This window comes from Anabrus simplex, chromosome 4 (assembly GCF_040414725.1).
Source record: "Anabrus simplex isolate iqAnaSimp1 chromosome 4, ASM4041472v1, whole genome shotgun sequence".
Taxonomy (NCBI): Eukaryota; Metazoa; Arthropoda; class Insecta; order Orthoptera; family Tettigoniidae; genus Anabrus; species Anabrus simplex.
Genome location: NC_090268.1, coordinates 120,599,450 through 120,618,491, shown reverse-complemented (window position 1 = coordinate 120,618,491; position 19,042 = coordinate 120,599,450). Strand labels below are relative to the sequence as shown.

General features: G+C 39.3%; 1 protein-coding gene across 1 annotated transcript in view; it reads right to left on the bottom strand.

Annotated features, from left to right (window-relative positions):
- The window catches only part of LOC136871679 (retinoblastoma-like protein 1), a 114,231-nt gene that overhangs the window by 27,160 nt on the left and 68,029 nt on the right, over positions 1–19,042 (bottom strand). The window contains exons 9-10 of the mRNA XM_067145177.2: positions 16,289–16,468; positions 14,252–14,366 (exon numbers count right to left, since the gene is read on the bottom strand). Of these exons, the coding sequence (XP_067001278.2) occupies positions 14,252–14,366; positions 16,289–16,468 (295 nt within the window). The remainder of the gene's footprint in view (positions 1–14,251; positions 14,367–16,288; positions 16,469–19,042) is intronic.

The following is a 19,042-nucleotide window of genomic DNA, read 5'->3' as shown; positions in this document are numbered from 1 at the left end:
GCAATCCCATACTTTGCGTGATTAACTGCGGACACTAATTTAAATCCTGGAATTCTCCCTCTGGATTGCAGCTGGAGATCATTTTCCGTGTGGGTTTCTTGAAGCAGGATGATATGAGTCTGGTGTTCTTTGAGAATCTTTGCTAGGTGTTCACACTTTGCTCTGCTTATGCCCTCGATGTTAAGCTGGCATATTTTCATTGAAGGGCCAATGTTACGAACTTGAGGGCCCTGAGAAGGGCCTCTAGGTATGATTCTTCTCCATTTTCCTTGACCGGGAGGTCGTATACGACAGTTCGGTCTCATCTTATTCTGATGTTGCTCACTTAGCACCACCCGGGGGACATGTGTAGGGTAATTTAAGGTTAAACCTACGGACATGAGCAACAGTGGTCCCCCAACAAAGGTAGTGACCGGATCTTTGAAGAACAGTGGACAAGGGAATTTTGACTGATAGAAAGATGTAGTGAAGGTAGTGACCGGATCTTTGAAGAACAGTGGACAAGGGAATTTTGACTGATAGAAAGATGTATTACCTGCGTTCGAATACAATTGTATTCCCCATATTTAATGTAAAGCGCCGTTTCGAGACTAATCATTCAAATGTTTGTTCCATGCCAAATGAAGAAGGAAGAGAGTTCGTATCACAAAATATCGAACTTTACACAAAACAGACTAGTTCTTTTGTATCATATTTCCACTCTAGGAATAATATCAGCATGGCTGTTATATCTGTCTCACTGCATAGTACAACATGCATGGGAAACCGCTTTCTGACGGTGAGTTCTCATTGACGTCTGACACATTATTTGAGAACTTCCCTAACAAACAATAAATAATTATCAGAATTAAAGGAATGCCAGCCAGCTCAACTGCAGTCAAGGATAGAATAATAAGGATGTGTGAAGAAGTTTCGGAGCAATTGAAAGCTAATTTGGATAACTCCCAGATGTATGCAGTATGTTTTGATGAAAGCATGGATGTGACCTTAAAAGCGAGGATAGCTGTTTTTTCCGATTTTCTTGTGGAGATGTTATGAGCGAGAAATAAGTAAAATTGTTGGGCATACGTACTACGACAACATGAAAAGATAATTAAGCTAAAGGAGGAAGTGAAGTCCATTGGCAATATTAGTATTTTTGAATTTTATATCTAATATTTATTTTCTTACAATTTGTTTCACGTCGCACCGACACAGATAGGTTTTATGGTGACGATAGGAGAGGAAAGGCTTACGAGCAGGAAGGAAGCGGCCGTGGCCTTAATTGAGGTACAGCCCCAACATTTGCCTGGTGTGGAATTGGGAAACCACGGAAACCAGCTTCAGGGCTGCCGACAGTGGGGCTCGAACCCACTATTTCCCGAATGCAAGCTGACAGCTGCGCACCCCAACCGTGCGACCAACTCGCCCAGTAATAATATTTAATGACGAAGTATATTACAACGGGAGCTTATTTTTTATATTTTTACAAACAATATTAAGTATTCTAAACACTTACATTAAAAAAAAAGTATTTTAGCAGTATTTGCAAAGTACGACCATGGAACATGCAATCAAATATATTTACAAGATATATATCTAAAAAGTAAATAAATCAGTAAATACATAAATGAATAAATAAATATTATGAAACATAATTGGAATTTGGAAAGGAAGTCGCGGATCAGGGGGGGCGGGGTGGGGGAGGTTGTAGGTTGTAGCCGTTTCTTAAAGGAAAATAACAAGTGGCTCAGTCAACAGTTGAGAACAATAAACCAGACTTAAAATGGCACACTAGTTGGATAAGGTTCGCCATCCCTGCCATAGGGAAACTGAAATATTTGTCCCAATGAGTAAATTTATAATATCAACATAAATGGGGCCTAATATTTCAGGTTCCCTATGGGAATCAACATCTGTATCATCTGATGGTCAAGCAGGCATCAATGTTTGATAGTGAGACAAAGTCTCTCATAGTGCATTGGCACTGCCGGTGGTTTCACATAGCCTACACAGTGGCCTCCACAGTATGCACTAGCCATGCTTCTTGGTAGGTGTGCTAGGTACCAACTGACGAGCCCAACCTAGCACACGGGGGCGAAACTCTGGCAACCAGGAATGAGTTAGCTGGAAAATTTATAATGTCCAATAACGGACCATTTATATTGGTATTATAAATTTACTCATTCCGGACAAATATTTCAGATTCCCTATGGGAATCAACATCTGTATCATCTGATGGCCAAGCAGGCATCAATTTTTGATAGTGAGACAAGTCACTCATAGTGCATTGGCACTGCCGGTGGCTTCAAGTAGCCTACGCAGTGGCCTCCACGGTATGCACTAGCCATGCGTCTTGGTAGGAGTGCTAGGTACCAACTGACGAGCCCAACCTAGCACACGGGAGCGAAACGCTGGCAACCAGGAATGAGTTAGCTGGAAAATCTATAATGTCCAATAACGGACCATTTATATTGGTATTATAATTTTACTCAATCGGGACAAATATTTCAGATTCCCTATGGGAATCAACATCTGTATCATCTGATGGCCAAGTAGGCATCAATTTTTGATAGTGAGACAAAGTCTCTCACAGCGCATTATCACTGCCGGTGGCTTCACGTAGCCTACGCAGTGGCCTCCACAGTATGCACTAGCCATGCGTCTTGGTAGGTGTGCTAGGTACCAACCGACGAGCCCAACCTAGCACACGGGGGCAAAACGCTGGCAACCAGGAATGAGTTAGCTGGAAAATTTATAATGTCCAATAACGGACCATTTATATTTGTATTAAGACCTGCACCTGGCGAGCCAAACATGACCTCGGACACTCTTGGCACTAAAAGCAATACGCAATTTCATTTTTCAAATAAATATCACTACTCCCAATTTCTACCGCACGCACGCACGCGCGCACACGCACACACACGCACACAAAATTTAAATAATTTCAATGGGTTTTAACTAGTTTATCACTACAATAATGCAAGAGCTTTCTCAACAGTCAACCATTCACAAGCGCATCCAACAATGCACTTTCAGCACATTCAAATAACCGATAGCATCCGTCTTATTGCCCGCCTGCATACAAGTTCACTGGCCAGGTAGGATTAAATATTGACATAAAAAAAGCAATGAAATTATGTCTTTCGTCAATTTATTTGTAAATGACGATTTCCTTGAATGTGTATGCCACAAGACACTCCTTTACACGGAACAAGTTATTTGTGCAGCACCGTGTCCATTCACTAAATATTCTATTTTTCAGATGTGGAAACCAATCGACGTAAATGAAATGAAAAAGTTTTTAGGACTAATGTTTGTAACTGGAATAATTCAAAAACCAGATCTGAAAATGTTCTGGAGAGAGGACACTATTTTAGGCTCGCCAATATTTTCGAAAACCATGGCACGAACCCGGTTCGAAAACATATTGTCATTCTTGCACTTTTTTCTTTTTTTTTGTTTTGTTTTCCTAGTTGCTTTATGTTGCACCGACACAGATAGGTCTTATGGTGACGATGGGACAGGGAACGCCTAGGAATGGGAAGGAAGTGGCCGTTGCCTTAATTAAGCTTAATTAACACGCTGAGTGCCATGCGACCCCATATGGGTACGTGAGAGTAGTAAAATTGTTGAGCTACACGTCCCCATACGGGGTCGTACGTTTGTTCGAAATCAAGAACTGTGCGTACCCATTTGGGTGCGCAGTATACCTGTGTTTCATAGCTTTATAAAGCCCCTTCCTGCCATCTTTTGGCCGTCTATTTAAGTATGTGCATAGTCCACCTTTCATTCTTCAATTTCTGTTTTGGCGCGACCACATATGGGTACATCAGGCGTGCATTGTAGAGTGACAAAGTCATTGTCTATCTCGCGCACGGATTGTTTATGTTTGTGTGCAGTGCTGTGAGTTTAGTGTTGTGTGAGTTAATTTGCTACTTTTTTTCATTACCACTATGAGTAAATCGAGCAGTAAGAGACTTAATGAAGATAGCCTGAACGATTTGTTGAATAATTCGGACAATGACGATGTAGACGAGGAATATAGTTACAGTGACTTTGATCTCAGTACAGACGATGACATTGCAGAAAGTAGTGGCAGTGCTGAAAGTGATTATCGAAGTGAAAACGAGGATGGGATTTCAGTGCAGGGAACAGCTGGGAATAATGTTAATAACGGCAGCAACTGGGGGCCTTGCATTGGCGCTCAGCGTGTCTTTCTTTTTCAAGGGACGGAGGCTCTTCACACCGGGTTGGCGAATAATTCTGAAGCCTCACCTTATGATATTTATTGTTTATTCATAACAGATGATGTAATCAATTTAATGGTACAAGAAACCAACCGAAATGCTCAGCAAGTTTTGATGTCTAAGCATTTAAGCAGATCAAGCCGCCTTAATGAATGGGTCGATACAACACCTGACGAAATGAGGAAATTCCTCGGTTTGCGCTTGTGGATGGGTCTTGTATAACTGCCATCCTTTGCCTGTTATTGGAGCGATAAGACAATGTTCTACACGAAAGTTGCTCGTAGTGTTATGAGCAGAAACAGGTTCCAGTTACTTTTGAGATTCTGGCACTTTGCCAACAATGAGCAGCAGGTAGGCAAGCTGCACAAAATACAGCCGCTAGCGAATTTGTTAGTTAACCGATTTCAGGAAGTGAAGACCCCTGGAAGCAATATGGTCATAGATGAATCTATGGTTCCCTGGCGAGGAAGATTATCGTTCAAGCAGTATCTCCCAGGAAAGGCCCACAAATATGGTATTAAGATGTTCAAGTTATGTGATGATTCTGGTTACACGTATAGAATTATTATTTATGCCGGAAAAGGAACAGTCCCTGCTGATAAAAATCTTTCTATGGCGTCAGAAATTGTACACTACTTGATGGAGCCGTACTTAGACCAGGGGCGATTTTTATGCACCGATAATTACTACACTTCGCTAGAGCTAGCGAATGAACTTCTTGAACGCAAGACACATCTAGTCTGGACATTGCGAAAGAATAGGAAGGGCTTCCCGAGAGAAGTGACTGCGGCAAAACTGAAGAAAAACGAGTCTAAGGCAATGGAAAATGATAAAGGTATCACAGTAATGAAGTGGATGGACAAAAGAGATGTGTTGATGATCTCAACTAAACTCAGCAATACCATCGAAGCTACAGGAAAAACAAGTAGAAATGGTGAAGTTATAATGAAGCCTAGTATGACCATAGATTATAATCGTATGAAAGGTGGCATAGATTTATCTGACACCTTGTCGTCTTATCACTCTGCTCTACGCAAGACAATACGGTGGTACCACAAAGTCGCAGATGATCTGGTGTACGGTACGTGTATTGTCAATGCTTTTCTCACATATAACCAGACGCACACAAAGAAGATCCAGCTTTGTGACTTTCGCCAGCAAGTGGTGATGATGATGCTCTCTCTCCCAGAAGACCCAGTCAATAGGACACCAAAGAGGGACAATCATTACCTCGAACAGCGAGATCAACTCACAGACCTAAAATGTCGCAGGTAAGTTATATTTCGCACAAGTAACACTGAACATAATCAATATTTTACCATAATAAAATACTTTTATATGTCCTGAAATTCCCTTACAGAAGAGTTCGCGGACGCTGCAAGCGATGCTACGAGGAGTGCAGGTGGACTATGAGCAGCACAGAAGCATGCAAGAAAGCAACAAAAGTGTCCACCATCTGCAAATCTTGCCCTGACAAGCCCTACTTGTGCGTCAACTGCTTTGAACTGTACCACAAGAAGAACTGGTAAGTACTTTCAGCACGATTACATTCATGATACTACAGACAACACATTTACACAGGTTCACACATAAGTACAAGGGACTGATAATCATGATGTTCCTAGTCCGTAATGAATCAGTAACTACATTCACATAAGTTATAATGTTTCCGGACAATATTTGCCTACTTCTCTTTTTCCTTAGATCACTTCTGATGTGGATGATGCGGATGACGCGGATGACGAAGAAGTAGCGCAATTATCTCCAGTTATTGCAGCAAATACTAAACAATTCACTTTCTCTGCTATTATGCTAAGTTATGTATATACATTCAAAATATTATGTATAATGTATTCTTTAATTTCCATTTATATAAAATCTTGTGTTCATGAATAAAATTTGATATCATGTTTGTCATTTAGTTGAAATTTGCTTTCTCGGTCATCCTACAAATCTGAAAAACCCTTCAGCAATAGCAAGCTCATAGTATGAACAAGCTAACGCGTCTCTCATAATCAACGACATATAAAGCGTCGCATCCCTGCAAAGGAAGAGGTAAGTATGGCTGAACGCTGGGACATAAGCAATTGTTTAAGTGCGACCCCATATGGGGGCGCGTGTACGTTTACAATTCGTAATGACCAATACGACCCCATATGGGGTCGCAATATTTTACCTAATCTACATAATAAGTTAACCTAATACATCATAAATATATCCTCATTTCAGCGATCACTTGCTTGGTTAAGCCTGTGAACATTTTGGCACCAGGGAGTAACTCAGTGTTATTAGCTCACGGCACCAGACGACAATCCCAAGAATTTCGGTCTGGCACTCAACGTGTTAAGGTAAAGTCCCAGCATTTGCCTGGTGTGAAAAACATGGAAAACCATCTTCAGGCCTGCCGACAGTGGGGTTTGAATCCACTATCTGCCTGATGTGAGCTCTTAGCTGCATGCTCCTAACCACACGGCCAACTCGCCTGGTATTCTTGCACTTTAGCGACAGCAGTCATTATGAGGGGAATACTGATAGGCTATACAAAATTAGGCCGATTCTTGAAAGGCTCAGCGACCAGTTTTCGTACAGTAACATTTAATGTAAAATAGTGCACTGCAGAGATGAGGGGATTTAAAAAGGCTGGGGTTGAGGTTTAAATCACCTGCTGAGGAGCTGGTAGCCAATGTGTTAATTTCTCTAAACAGCTTAATTGTGTCGGCTAAACTATTACTGAAAAAAACTGAAAAGCTAACCTGGCGTTAAACCTCTGAAATGAGGTTGAGTCTATGTCAGAGGATGTTATTTTAGGACAACTATGAAGACCAGCGAACTCAGGAGAAGTGCCAATTTGATATAACTGTCTATAAAAGATATAATTCACTTCTTTGCCTTTATACAGCAAAAGAACGTTATCATGGAAATAATTACGTATGCACTTCAAAATATGCACAGAATTAGAAAATGCCCACACTGACCTTTGATTATCTGCCAGGTTTTCAATGGAGCATTTTATCATTCTTCCCTGAAATTCCCAAATTCATCCACGCCCTTTTATTATACTGACTTCCATCACACATAAAACCAATTACTTTCACCCCAGCTTGTTACAACTGAATTATGACCTGAATTATTATTTTTGACAATAGCCCTCCAGGAGTTTCATTCTTAGTAGCATTCACTGTTACAGGCTGGATCCAGCTGTGCAACAAAGGGACAAACATAAATACAAGCGCGCGATTGGCAAGGACATTATTTTTGTCGTAGGGAGTTTCATCTCCTAAATCAACAAATCTGTCAACTGTCAGTGAAGTTGTATTAAATCTAATGTCTTCTCTCAATTTCACTTCACCAAAAATCACGAATCCTAGTCGCTTGTTTTTATCTCGCACGTTTAAATAAAAATCTTTAATTGCATTCACGGCATTTCCATTAACACAATAATTACATTTGAACACTTTGCATAGTCATCTCAAATGAGTATACCTTTCAGTTGGTGTTACATTTTTTGAGCATTGTGTCCACAATTATTTTTCGTTTTTTGCTAAGGAACTTAAGACTATCTTCAGCTTCACTTGACACATTGACTTTATTTGCAATCTGCTTTAATTTAGCTCTGCATGCAACTAATTTCTTTTTGGTTCTAATTCAATTCCTAACAAGGTTTTTAACTTGTCTCCTCAAATTTAGAGTTCTAGAAGCATTAACATCACTATCAGCTACTTTACAGGGCAATCTGAGACCAGGTTCTTTTATTTTTACATTATCATCACTATTAAGTAATTTAGATGTAAAGGAAATTTAGTCCATTACATTCTAAGCTACTACTGTTAATACTGTCGTTACCAACATGTTCTTTGAGTAACTCTCGTTTCAATGGGAGGTTTTGAATTTCCATGGACTTGCTTAAATAGGACGGTAAGGGACAGCTCCTGGCTTTAAGCTCCACCTTATTCTCGGAATTTCAACTTTTTCCCCATTAATAATAAACGAATCTACCTTTATAATAAGAGCTTCCGAGAAAATGACACTCACAAATCCTAGACTTACGCGTAAGCTGCATGTCTTTTCTTAGGATCACTCTAGCCAACAGAGAAATGCTCCTCATTTTCAGGTGGTGAGAAGAAATGTTTACCTTCACCTGACCTGTAACCAGATTGACACCCCGGCACAAAGCACGATGGCATTTTCACACTCATTGTATTACCAATATAAATGGTCCGTTATTGGACATGATGCATTTTCCAACTAACTCATTCCTGGTTGCCAGCGTTTTACTCCTGTGTACTAAGTTGAGTTCATCAGCTGGTACATAGCACACCCACCAAGACGCATGGCTAATGCATATCGTGGAGGCCACTGCATAAGCTACTTGCGAGCCACCGGCAGTGCCAATGCACTATGAGGGACTTTGTCTCATTACCAAAATTGATGCCTGCTTGACCATCAGATGGTAGAGATGTTGATTTCCATAGGGAACCTGAAATATTTGTCCCAATGAGTAAATTTATAATACCAATATAAATGGTGCCAAATATTTCAGGTTCCCTATGGGAATCAACATCTATATCACATATTATTTTCCAAAATATAGTTATTATACTAAAAAAATCACTCCCACTACAAGTAAAAACATGCGGACACAGTATAAGCAATGCCATCTGTTCATCCAAAGCGATCGTTGCACTGCAGTGGCAAATCTCTGCACTGTAGCCATTAGTTTCTCCATTGCTGTAATGGGAAGCGAGTCGAAGTGCTCACACTTCCTCTTTCTATTCGCTATGCTAAAACGATAAATAAGGGTAATTTCTCCTTCCCATGACCTCTACCGAAGCACTCGATGTGCCGGGTGCTGAGCGTGCCAAATCTGTCGCATCAGCTGTGTTATTGTACAAACATGTCCTCACGCCGGCTCGATGATAGTGATATCTCGATTATTTTATCCAGAGATGCGGGTTCAGAAATAGATGCCAGTGATGAATACGCTGCTTCTTAACCACATAACATATCAAGTGATAGTTCGGGCAAGATTTTTATTTGTTCCGTCACTTTTGACTGCAAGTTTTTTAGATGCATTATTATACTCAGAATACAAACGATGAAGATGAAAAGATGCAGAATGATGATTCACCTGTACCGCTAAAACAAAGTAGATGGTGCGACAGGGTTGGACTGTGCATAGCCCAATATTTTCAGGGCTACTATAACAAAACAAACTATTCCTAAATAGGTAAATTTTGTATTTCAAATATAACTGTGTTTATTTGTGGTTTTAAGTAGCCACATTAAATGGTTCATTTTTATTGTTTGAGCAGTCTTATTGTAAAACATGAATGTAAAAGTATTTTCCCATACATTTTTTAATGTTATTTGTAAGACTAGTATAATTAACTACTTTATACTTCCTGATTAACATCTTCATTTTGGTTCGGTGACACCTTTATATGATTTAAAAAGTCAGGTATACGCTATGTTTCGCTGTCGTGTAATAATACATTAAAATTCAGGAAAAAGACCCCGTTCAAATTTGGTAGTGTTGAAAGTGTTAAAGCCGGCCCCGTGGTGTAGGGGTAGCATGCTTGCCTCTTACCCGGAGGCCCCGGGTTCAATTCCCAGCCAGGTCAGGGATTTTTACCTGGACCTGAGGGCTGGCTCGAGGTCCACTCAGCCTACGTGATTAGAATTGAGGAGCTATCTGACGGTGAGATAGCGACCCCGGTCTAGAAAGCCACGAATAACGGCTGTGGGGATTCGTCGTGCTGACCACACAACACATCGTAATCTGCAGGCCTTCGGGCTGAGCAGCGGTCGCTTGGTAGGCCAAGGCCGTTCAAGGGCTGTAGTGCCATGGGGTTTGGTTTAGTTTGGTTTAAATGTGTTAAGTTTTGTTGTTGCAAATGTACAAGAGTGTCTTGGTTTTTCATTTCTAAAATCTGGTCACCCTGGCCATATATCACCTGTGGTTTGTTACATCATTAGCTACACAGCAAATGCAAGTTGTCAATCGATAGAACAGTCATAGGCTCATTTGTAGCAAGACCATCTATACATCATTTGTAGTCACTACTAATTTGCTATATTGTTATGTCACTATTCAAGTTATAGATTATTTCTGCTTGTTTCTGTTTGTTACTCCTTGTGGGTGGGGTTAACTTCCAATAAGTAACCAGGGGAACCTGACCCCTACAGAGCGCGTCCCCAGGTGGCGGATAGGGGGCCCCTACAGTATGTAGGGCTGGTTGAAATAACCAATACAACCCGCGGACCAACAGGTAGCCCAATTCCTGGGGGTTTTAAAATACTGGGACACCCTCTCTCCAGGGGTCATAAATATGGAGGGCCCTTGCCCTGGGTTAAGGGTGAAGACCTCAACGGCATCTACGGCGGAGAAGATGGACTTCGGTACGGCGGAGATGGCGGAAGAGGCAACCCATCCTTCTGGGGTGTACAGATGGAACCTACTGCCTTGTAGGACGAGGAAGGCATCCTCAAAGGCTAAGGGAGTAAACCCTGAAAGAAAATCCTCTTATGCGTTAGGCCTAGCAAGTCAGCAGGAGAGTACTGAGTATAGTTGCTTTCAATAAGAAAAAGAGCCTCGGAAAGAATATTATAGACCGGACTGACACGTCCTCTCAGACAATTGTAAAGTATGATGACCGTAAGGCTGATGATATACAATGTTCTGAAAGGAAACCCCAAATAAAAAAGAGACCCAAATACCGAATTGGAACTATGAACATTCTATCATTAACTGGAAAGTTAGAAGAACTCCTAGACATGATGGATAGAAGAAAAATATCAATATTGGGATTAAGTGAGACCAAATGGAAAGGGATTGGAAGTAAGACACTTCGTGGAAGTTATAAATTATACTGGAGTGGACAGGAGAAGGTAGCGAAAAATGGTGTTGGATTCTTAATTAACGAAAGGACTGATGCTACAGCTGAAGTTATCTGCAAAAGTGATAGAATCATTAAAATGTCCATGAAACTGGAGAACACTAAGTACACCATCATACAAGTGTATGCCCCACAGACAGGCTGCAGTGAGGAAGACAAAGAGAAATTTCGGCAAGACCTGGAAGATACAGTTAATGAGGAAAATGTTATTATTATTGGAGATCTAAATGCGCAAGTTGGGGTAGACAGACTTGGGTACGAGAACATCATTGGTCCACATGGATTTGGACAAAGGAACCCAGAAGGAGAACAACTATTAGATCTGTGCAGAAGAAATGATCTTATAATCAAAAATACATTCTTCAAAAAAAGAGACAGTCACAGAATAACAAGGTACAGTTGGGATGGCCAGTATAGAACATTGATTGACTACGTAATCACAAATAAAGATGGTGGCAGGTACATCACAGATGTAAAGGTCATCCCTAGTGAAAGCATGGACAGTGACCACAGATTGTTGGTAGTAGACTTCAAACATAAGACAAATGAAACGCAGAAACTTATTACGAAAAAACCAAGGATTAAAACTTGGAAGTTGCAAGAAGACCAAATAAAGGAAGAATACAAACTAAGGATTCAACAGAGTTTGCCGAAGTGTGAAGTAACCAGCGTTAATGAAGAATGGAAGGCCTTCAAAGACACCTTTGTGGGAGAAGCCAAAAACCTATGTGGAGTTACAAGTTCTATCAAAAGAAAAAAGGAGACACCATGGTGGAATGATAGAGTGAAAACAGCGGTGAAAGAAACCAAATAATGAAGGCATTGGACAAGGAGAAACAAAAACAGGGACAAGAACGAAATGAACAAGAAATACAAAGACTTCAAGGAGTATACAGGAACAAGAAACTTACTGTAAAGAACATTGTAAGGGAAGAAAAAGAGAAGAAATGGAATGAGTTTGCAGACAAACTGGAAGAGGACAGTAGAGGAAATATGAAATTGCTATACAGAGTAGTGAAAAACAAGCGAAGGGATCAAGAGACCATAAAAGCAATAGAACGTGATGATGGAACTCTGGCACAAGAAGAGGGAGAAATTAAACAAGAACTCAAGTACTATTTCGAAAAGCTGCTGAATGGAGATACAGAAAACATAACAACGGATAGAGGAGAGCCAAGTCGAGGAACCACAACTGAACCACCAATTACATGGCTTGAGGTTGAAAATGCGCTCAAGAGCATGAAGAAAGGAAAGGCAGTGGGCGTAGATGAACTAAGTGCAGATATGCTGAAAGCAGCGGGAGTTCCAGGAATCCAATGGCTCTATAGACTGCTCAACAAGATATGGGAGGAAAATACTATTCCTGAGGACTGGAAGATGGGCATCATTGTACCTCTGTTCAAGAAAGGAAGCCGACGAAAATGTACTAATTACCGTGGTATCACACTACTGTCTCATGTCCTAAAAATATTGGAAAAAATAATAGAGACCAGAATCAGAGATATTGTTGAACCAATTTTGGAAGAAGAGCAGTATGGTTTCAGACCAGGAAGGTCAACTACAGACCTTATATTTGCAATTAGGATGCTAATGGAAAAATACTGGGAGAAGAACAAGCCTTTATTCCTAATATTTTTGGACATTGAGAAAGCATACGATAGTGTACCGAGGGAAAGAATTTGGCAATGCATGAAAGAACTTCAAGTGCGAGATAGCCTCATAGACAAAGTGAAAATGTTGTATAGTGGGAACAGAAGCTGTATTCAAGTAGGATGTGATTTGTCGGACTGGTTTGAAACAAAGAGAGGAGTGCAGCAGGGCAGCTCATTGTCACCACTTCTATTTATTATTGTAACGGATGTAGTAATGAAATCTATTAAAAGGAAAGAACACGGAGATATCAAAGCCTTCACATTTGCAGATGGTGTTGCGATCTGGAGTGACTCAGAAGATGAATTGGGAGAGAGAATACAAAGCTGGAATGAGGAGTTTAAGAAATATGGTTTAAACATCAGCAAGACCAAGAGACGGTGGTGATGAAAGTGTATGGGGAAGGAGCAGAACCAATAGTCATGTTAAATGAAGCTCAACTGGACAGCGTTCCAGTTTTCAAATACTTGGGTAGCGTTATATCAAATGACAACCTAGCAAAACATGAGGTGAACAATCGAATCAATAAGGCAACACAATTCTACCACCAGGTAAGACACCTGCTGTGGGATGAGCAAATACCCATGAAAACAAAAATGACATTGTACAAGTCCTGTTATACACCAATTCTTACATACAGTCTCAAAACCACAACACTGACCAATAGAGATAATTCCAAACTTCAGGCAGCTGAAATGAAATTCCTACACACTATGATCCAGAAAACCAGGAAAGACAAGATTAGGAATGAGAAAATTAGAGAAGAAGTAGGAATACATAATTCTCTCCTAAATAAGATTCAGATATCAAGACTGAAGTGGTTTGGTCACATGAAGAGGATGCCAGTAAACAGAACTGCAAGGAAGGAATTTGACAGAAAGGTAGAAGGAAGACGACCCGTGGGAAGGCCACGAAGGAAATGGATAGATTTAGTTAAGAGCGATGTAATGCTGAGAGGTCATGATTGGGACAAGTTGGTGGAGGAAGAATGGTACAAGGACAGGATGAGATGGAGGAGGCTCATATACCACACCCGGGAAACTGCAGATGGTTTAGGATGATGATGATGATTAATATGTCTTAACTTTTTTGTAATAAATTCTTCCTTGTGTATAAGAAGCTTCCTAGAATTTTGTTATAATAATCAGAAAAGAAAATGTGTCTATTTTTGCTGATGCTTCCAATGCTTTTTGTTGAATCATATCATGAGTTATGGCAAAACCATCATTTCTCAACTTAGTTAAATACTCGAGCACTTTGGTACTGATACAGATCACAGAAAATAAGTTACTTTTACCAGTTCTATAAGTCGTGGAAAAGAATAAACAAGTGATTGCATATTTTCTGTGATCTTTGATACCAATATGGAAGGTATTCAAGGCCTTTTCATCACATTTACTGCTACAAGACCCTTTTTAAGGACTGAATATCTGAAATATGTCTTGTGATTTATATTAGCTTGATGTTTATTACCTTTATTTTCTGTGTCACTAGGCATCAGCACTCTATGGTAAACATGGGAAGCAGCCTGTGGCTGCAATTTATAGCAGCGCAGTATATCGTTCAAAGTCGTTTCAGGCTTCAGTCGCTAAAAGGGAAGCATTAGTAATTAATTAGACAAAGTCATTGACACTTGTTTGTTCCTTTCCAATACTAGTACATTAGTTGAGATATCATAATTCCTTGATTACCTGTCCCTAGATTAACCAATTTGTATTTTACCCACCCAAAATAATGAACACTGTTATTATGACATATGTTCAGGAATAGCTCTTTTCTACTTCTAAATCAAGATTAAATGTTTACTTCCTTTTAAAATTTTAAAAGGAAGTAAACTTATAGTTTTATATAACTTGATATCATGATCACAGCCACCCGAACCAAATGGACTTGATATTTTATTTCAAAAATCTTTCCTTCCTTTCAGAAATGCCATAATGCTTTAAACCACTCTTCTGCCATTGACAGAAACCAGAAAATAGATCATATGTCTCAGAAGAGAGCCAAAAACAACATCCATAGAGAACAATTTTGAAGCTATAATTTCAGTGTTATATCCCTATAGTACTAAATGAAGGTGGCAATTAAGAAATCTCTATTCCTTTCAGGAGTTTAACAAATGTGATACGGGCCCGCCTGCCAAAATAAAAATTTGGACCCCCTCAAATAAATTGTAAATTATGGTGTAATTTGACATATTTGCAATTTTGTAGTTAATGAAATTCACTGAGAAAGGAATCAGGGGCGTAACATTAGGGCCTGCGATGGAGGCGGGCCTGGACCTTTAATGGACCCCGCAGACTCTTCGAAAAAAAAAAGTTAAAAATATTTCTAGCCTTATTACAGCAGGTAGATAATTTGCATTATATTGTCAAGTTATCCATATACACAAAGGGATTATTCACTATTGTAAGATTATTAAAAAATAAGTTTAATACATTTTACTTAGCTGCCTCCGTAGTTTAATGGCTAAGCTACTGAACCATTTACCACTTAGTTTTTCATACTTAAAATTGGTTTTATTTTCCAATAACTATGGAACTACACTCTTTATAGATGTTGATTCCCATAGGGAACCTGAAATATTTGTCCCGAATGAGCAAATTTATAATAGGCCTACCAATATAAATGGTCTGTTATTGGACATTATAAATTTTCCAGCTAACTCATTCCTGGTTGTCAGCGTTTCGCCCCCATGTGCTAAGTTGGGCTCATCAGTTGGTACATACCGCACCCACCAAGATGCATGGCTAGGTGTGCGTATGCACTAGGCATGTGTCTTGGTGGGTACAGTTCTTTTGTGAGGAGAGTGTTGCAGTGTTGCGAGAGTTGGCAAGAGCAAGCATTGTTTACAGCAATGCTATAATAACTGCTGCTATATGACATATCCAAATTGCAAAACAAACTATTTACATTGATTTCTACAAAACTGCTTGGACCATTTCAATGCAGAGTGGCATAAGACTAGAAATATTTAATTTTTTAAAAATTTATTTATTTATTTATTTATTTATTTATTTATTTTTGCGAAGAGTCTGTGGGGTCCATTAAAGGCCCGGGCCTGCCTAACATTACACCCCTGATTCCTTTCTCAGTGAATTTTATTAACTACAAAATTGCAAATATGTTAAATTATACCATAATTAATTATTGTGAGATCTGAGAATGGAAATGGAAATTCAAATTTAAAAAGAAAGTGGCTCCTAGATCAGCATGACTTTATGTAACATATTATAATTTCTTTCATCAGCTTATCCCAGTTATTTCTGGGGTCACTGGAGCCACATATGATCATTTTGGTTTTTTTGGCTGGGGTTTAAGGCCAGATGCAATTCCCAATGCCACTTGATTTTTGGGTTGAAATTCTAAATAAGTCACAGAACTAATCATGCCCCAGCCCCCCCCCCCAGACTTTCTATAACATGGTATCACAGTTGTAAATCAGGCAAAAGGATACTATGAAAATGTTTTAATGAGATGGTGAGCTGACCAATTCAAGGATGGACTTACCTTGCAGACACAGTACACTGCACACATGAGTATTTGGTCTAGACATCTATCCTTCATGAGATTAGTCTGATCAGTGATGGAATATTCAAAACACGTCCAACATTTCTTTCTCAGCTCCATGTCTGTAAGGTCAAGCTGTGTGCACAACTCCTGCATTCTTACTGAAGCTAGAAGGTAAAACTAAAATGAAATAGAAAAGTTGCAGTCAAGATTCACTGTATACAAAGAAGAGAAAATAGAAAAGAACAAGCCTGAGACCCTCCAAGGAGTCAACACTGCAAGATGACAACATAATTTCATAATATTATGAAGTTACACATTGTACTGTGATAACTACTTCTACACATTTTTGGTTGAGCCACTCCAGTAGTGTGATATCTATAGTAGCGACAGTTACCGTATCCCCAACTGGCATCAAAGTGCACAGAATGTCTTTGAAGCAAGGTTTTACCCTTTGTCCAATCTTGCAAAGCCACCCTCTAAGTGTTGCAAGTGGGGTTCCTCGAAACAAATGTTGTTAGGTGCACCAATATAGTTGGTCCGTTATTGGACATTATAAATTTTTTCATTTAACTCATTCTTGGTTGACATCGTTTCACCCCAGTGTGATAAGTTGGGCTCATCGGTTGGTAAACAGCACACCTACCAAGACTCATGGCTAGTGCATACCGTCGAGGCCACTGCACAGGCTACTTGGAGCCACTGGCAGTGCCAATGCACTATGAGAGACTGTCTCATTTTAAAAAAACTGATGCCTGCTTGGCCATCAGATGATGTAGATGTTGATCCCCATGGGAATAGTGATTCAGAGGATGGTGTAAATGAAGATCTTCAGGAATCAGAATACATTAATTTGTATGAGGGAGTGTTGAGTGTAAATAGTATGAATGAGTAAGAAAATATAAATATCACTAGTGACCCAGGGAATTATGATGAGAATAGCTTTTGCACCAGGCCTCCGCAACCAAAACATGCCAAACAGGATGACTGGGGGAGGGTAAGTGGAGATAATAATCCTGTCATTCACCCCTTTGAAGCAAACAGTGGTGTTTCTGAATTTTTATTCCAGAAATATGCAGCCAAAACTCCATCAGAACTCTCCATTTTTTTTAGACTATATGAACATTTCATTTTCTGCAATTGCTACAGAGACAAATAATTAAGATCAGAAGCAACTAGCAGATGATGTTAAGAAAAAGCAAATAAATGATAAGAAGTGGTTTGACACAATGGAGAATGAAATAAAAGTGTAATTTGATTTGTGGATCTTGATGTTCCAGGTTCCAAAACTGCATATTCAGTTGTACTGGCTGGAGTAAGGATAGGTGCATTGAAACTCCTATTTTTTTTTTACAAAGACTGAGCAGGGAAGATTTCCCCTCATATTTTGTTTCCTCCATTTCACTGATGACATTTATTTATTTATTCATTTAATTAATTGCCAGTTTACAACAGAATAGTAAATTCCAATTACAGTAAAGTACTTATTAAATTACATTGACACAAGTCTTTGATCTTAATAACTAAAAATACAATTCTTAATAAATTTAACCCGTAATAAACTTCTTAATTACTAAATTATTCAGTACCGGTACCTACAATAACTTTCTGACAGCTTTCAGTGGGAAGTTAAGTCTAGTGTTGTGGCAGTGTAGCTGGTGCAAAATCTTTCATGAATTTGGATACTGACATGTCGAAGTCCAAGTTATTGTCTATGCTAACAGCTTCATTACAGTAGTTGTTACATAACCTATTGTACCAGGAACCATTAATGGCCTGGAACATTATTTTGTAATGTTAATTAGATGCAACGACATGGCTCAGGCAGGCAAACAGCGAGCTATCTACGTCAAAACTTCCACGTTGGAAACTGACCATGTGAACAACATATGATTGCTTTAGAACATACGAGAAGTACTTTTACAAACTTTTTATCCCATGGAGATATCAAATAATGACCTACACCATCTTATAGCCCACAACTTAAATGTCAACACGTGTAAATTTCATTAAAATCGGACCACGGAGTTAAAAAAGTTATTCCACAGTAAAGAAATGCAATTTTATCAGGAGGGGAGGAAAGCTAACACAGATGCACTATATAAAAGAGCAGGCATTTGTCCTGGTCAGACAGTTCTCAACTCACAGCAATTGCATAAGCATACTGTTGAACGTGAATATACATGTTGAAAGTCGAACTTAGTTATCGCGTAGCGGTACTCTGCTTCAATTATCTTCGGACTTGTAGTCCAGTGAACAGTGTCGGGCTTGGAAACTTTTCAATTATTACTATGAAGACTTGGTAATCTCACCATTTTTAAAGTGTGTAACAGTACTGGTGATAGTAACTTTAACTCAAGTGAACTTGACTATTCGAAACTTGTAATTTTCTTTGAGATGGAATAACTTAAAACATTTACAACTGATAAAACATGTGCAAGTTAAGGACATTTTCTTGTGAGATATTTTGTTTACTGAAGCAGACTATCTCATAATAGTGCTATAAAATACACGTCTAATGACAATTTTGAACTATCAATGTATTTAATCTTTCTTCTCGACTGCGTGATATTGTACCGCATTCTACTCTACCGGGGTCAGGACTTTTAAACATTCGCAAGATATAGCATTTCGTCATTTTGAATAGACTGTGATCTCCGTATGACAATACTTGTACCATATTCACGAAATAATAACATTTTGTCATTTTGAATAGACTGTGATCTACGTGCGAAAACACTAGTAAATATTCTC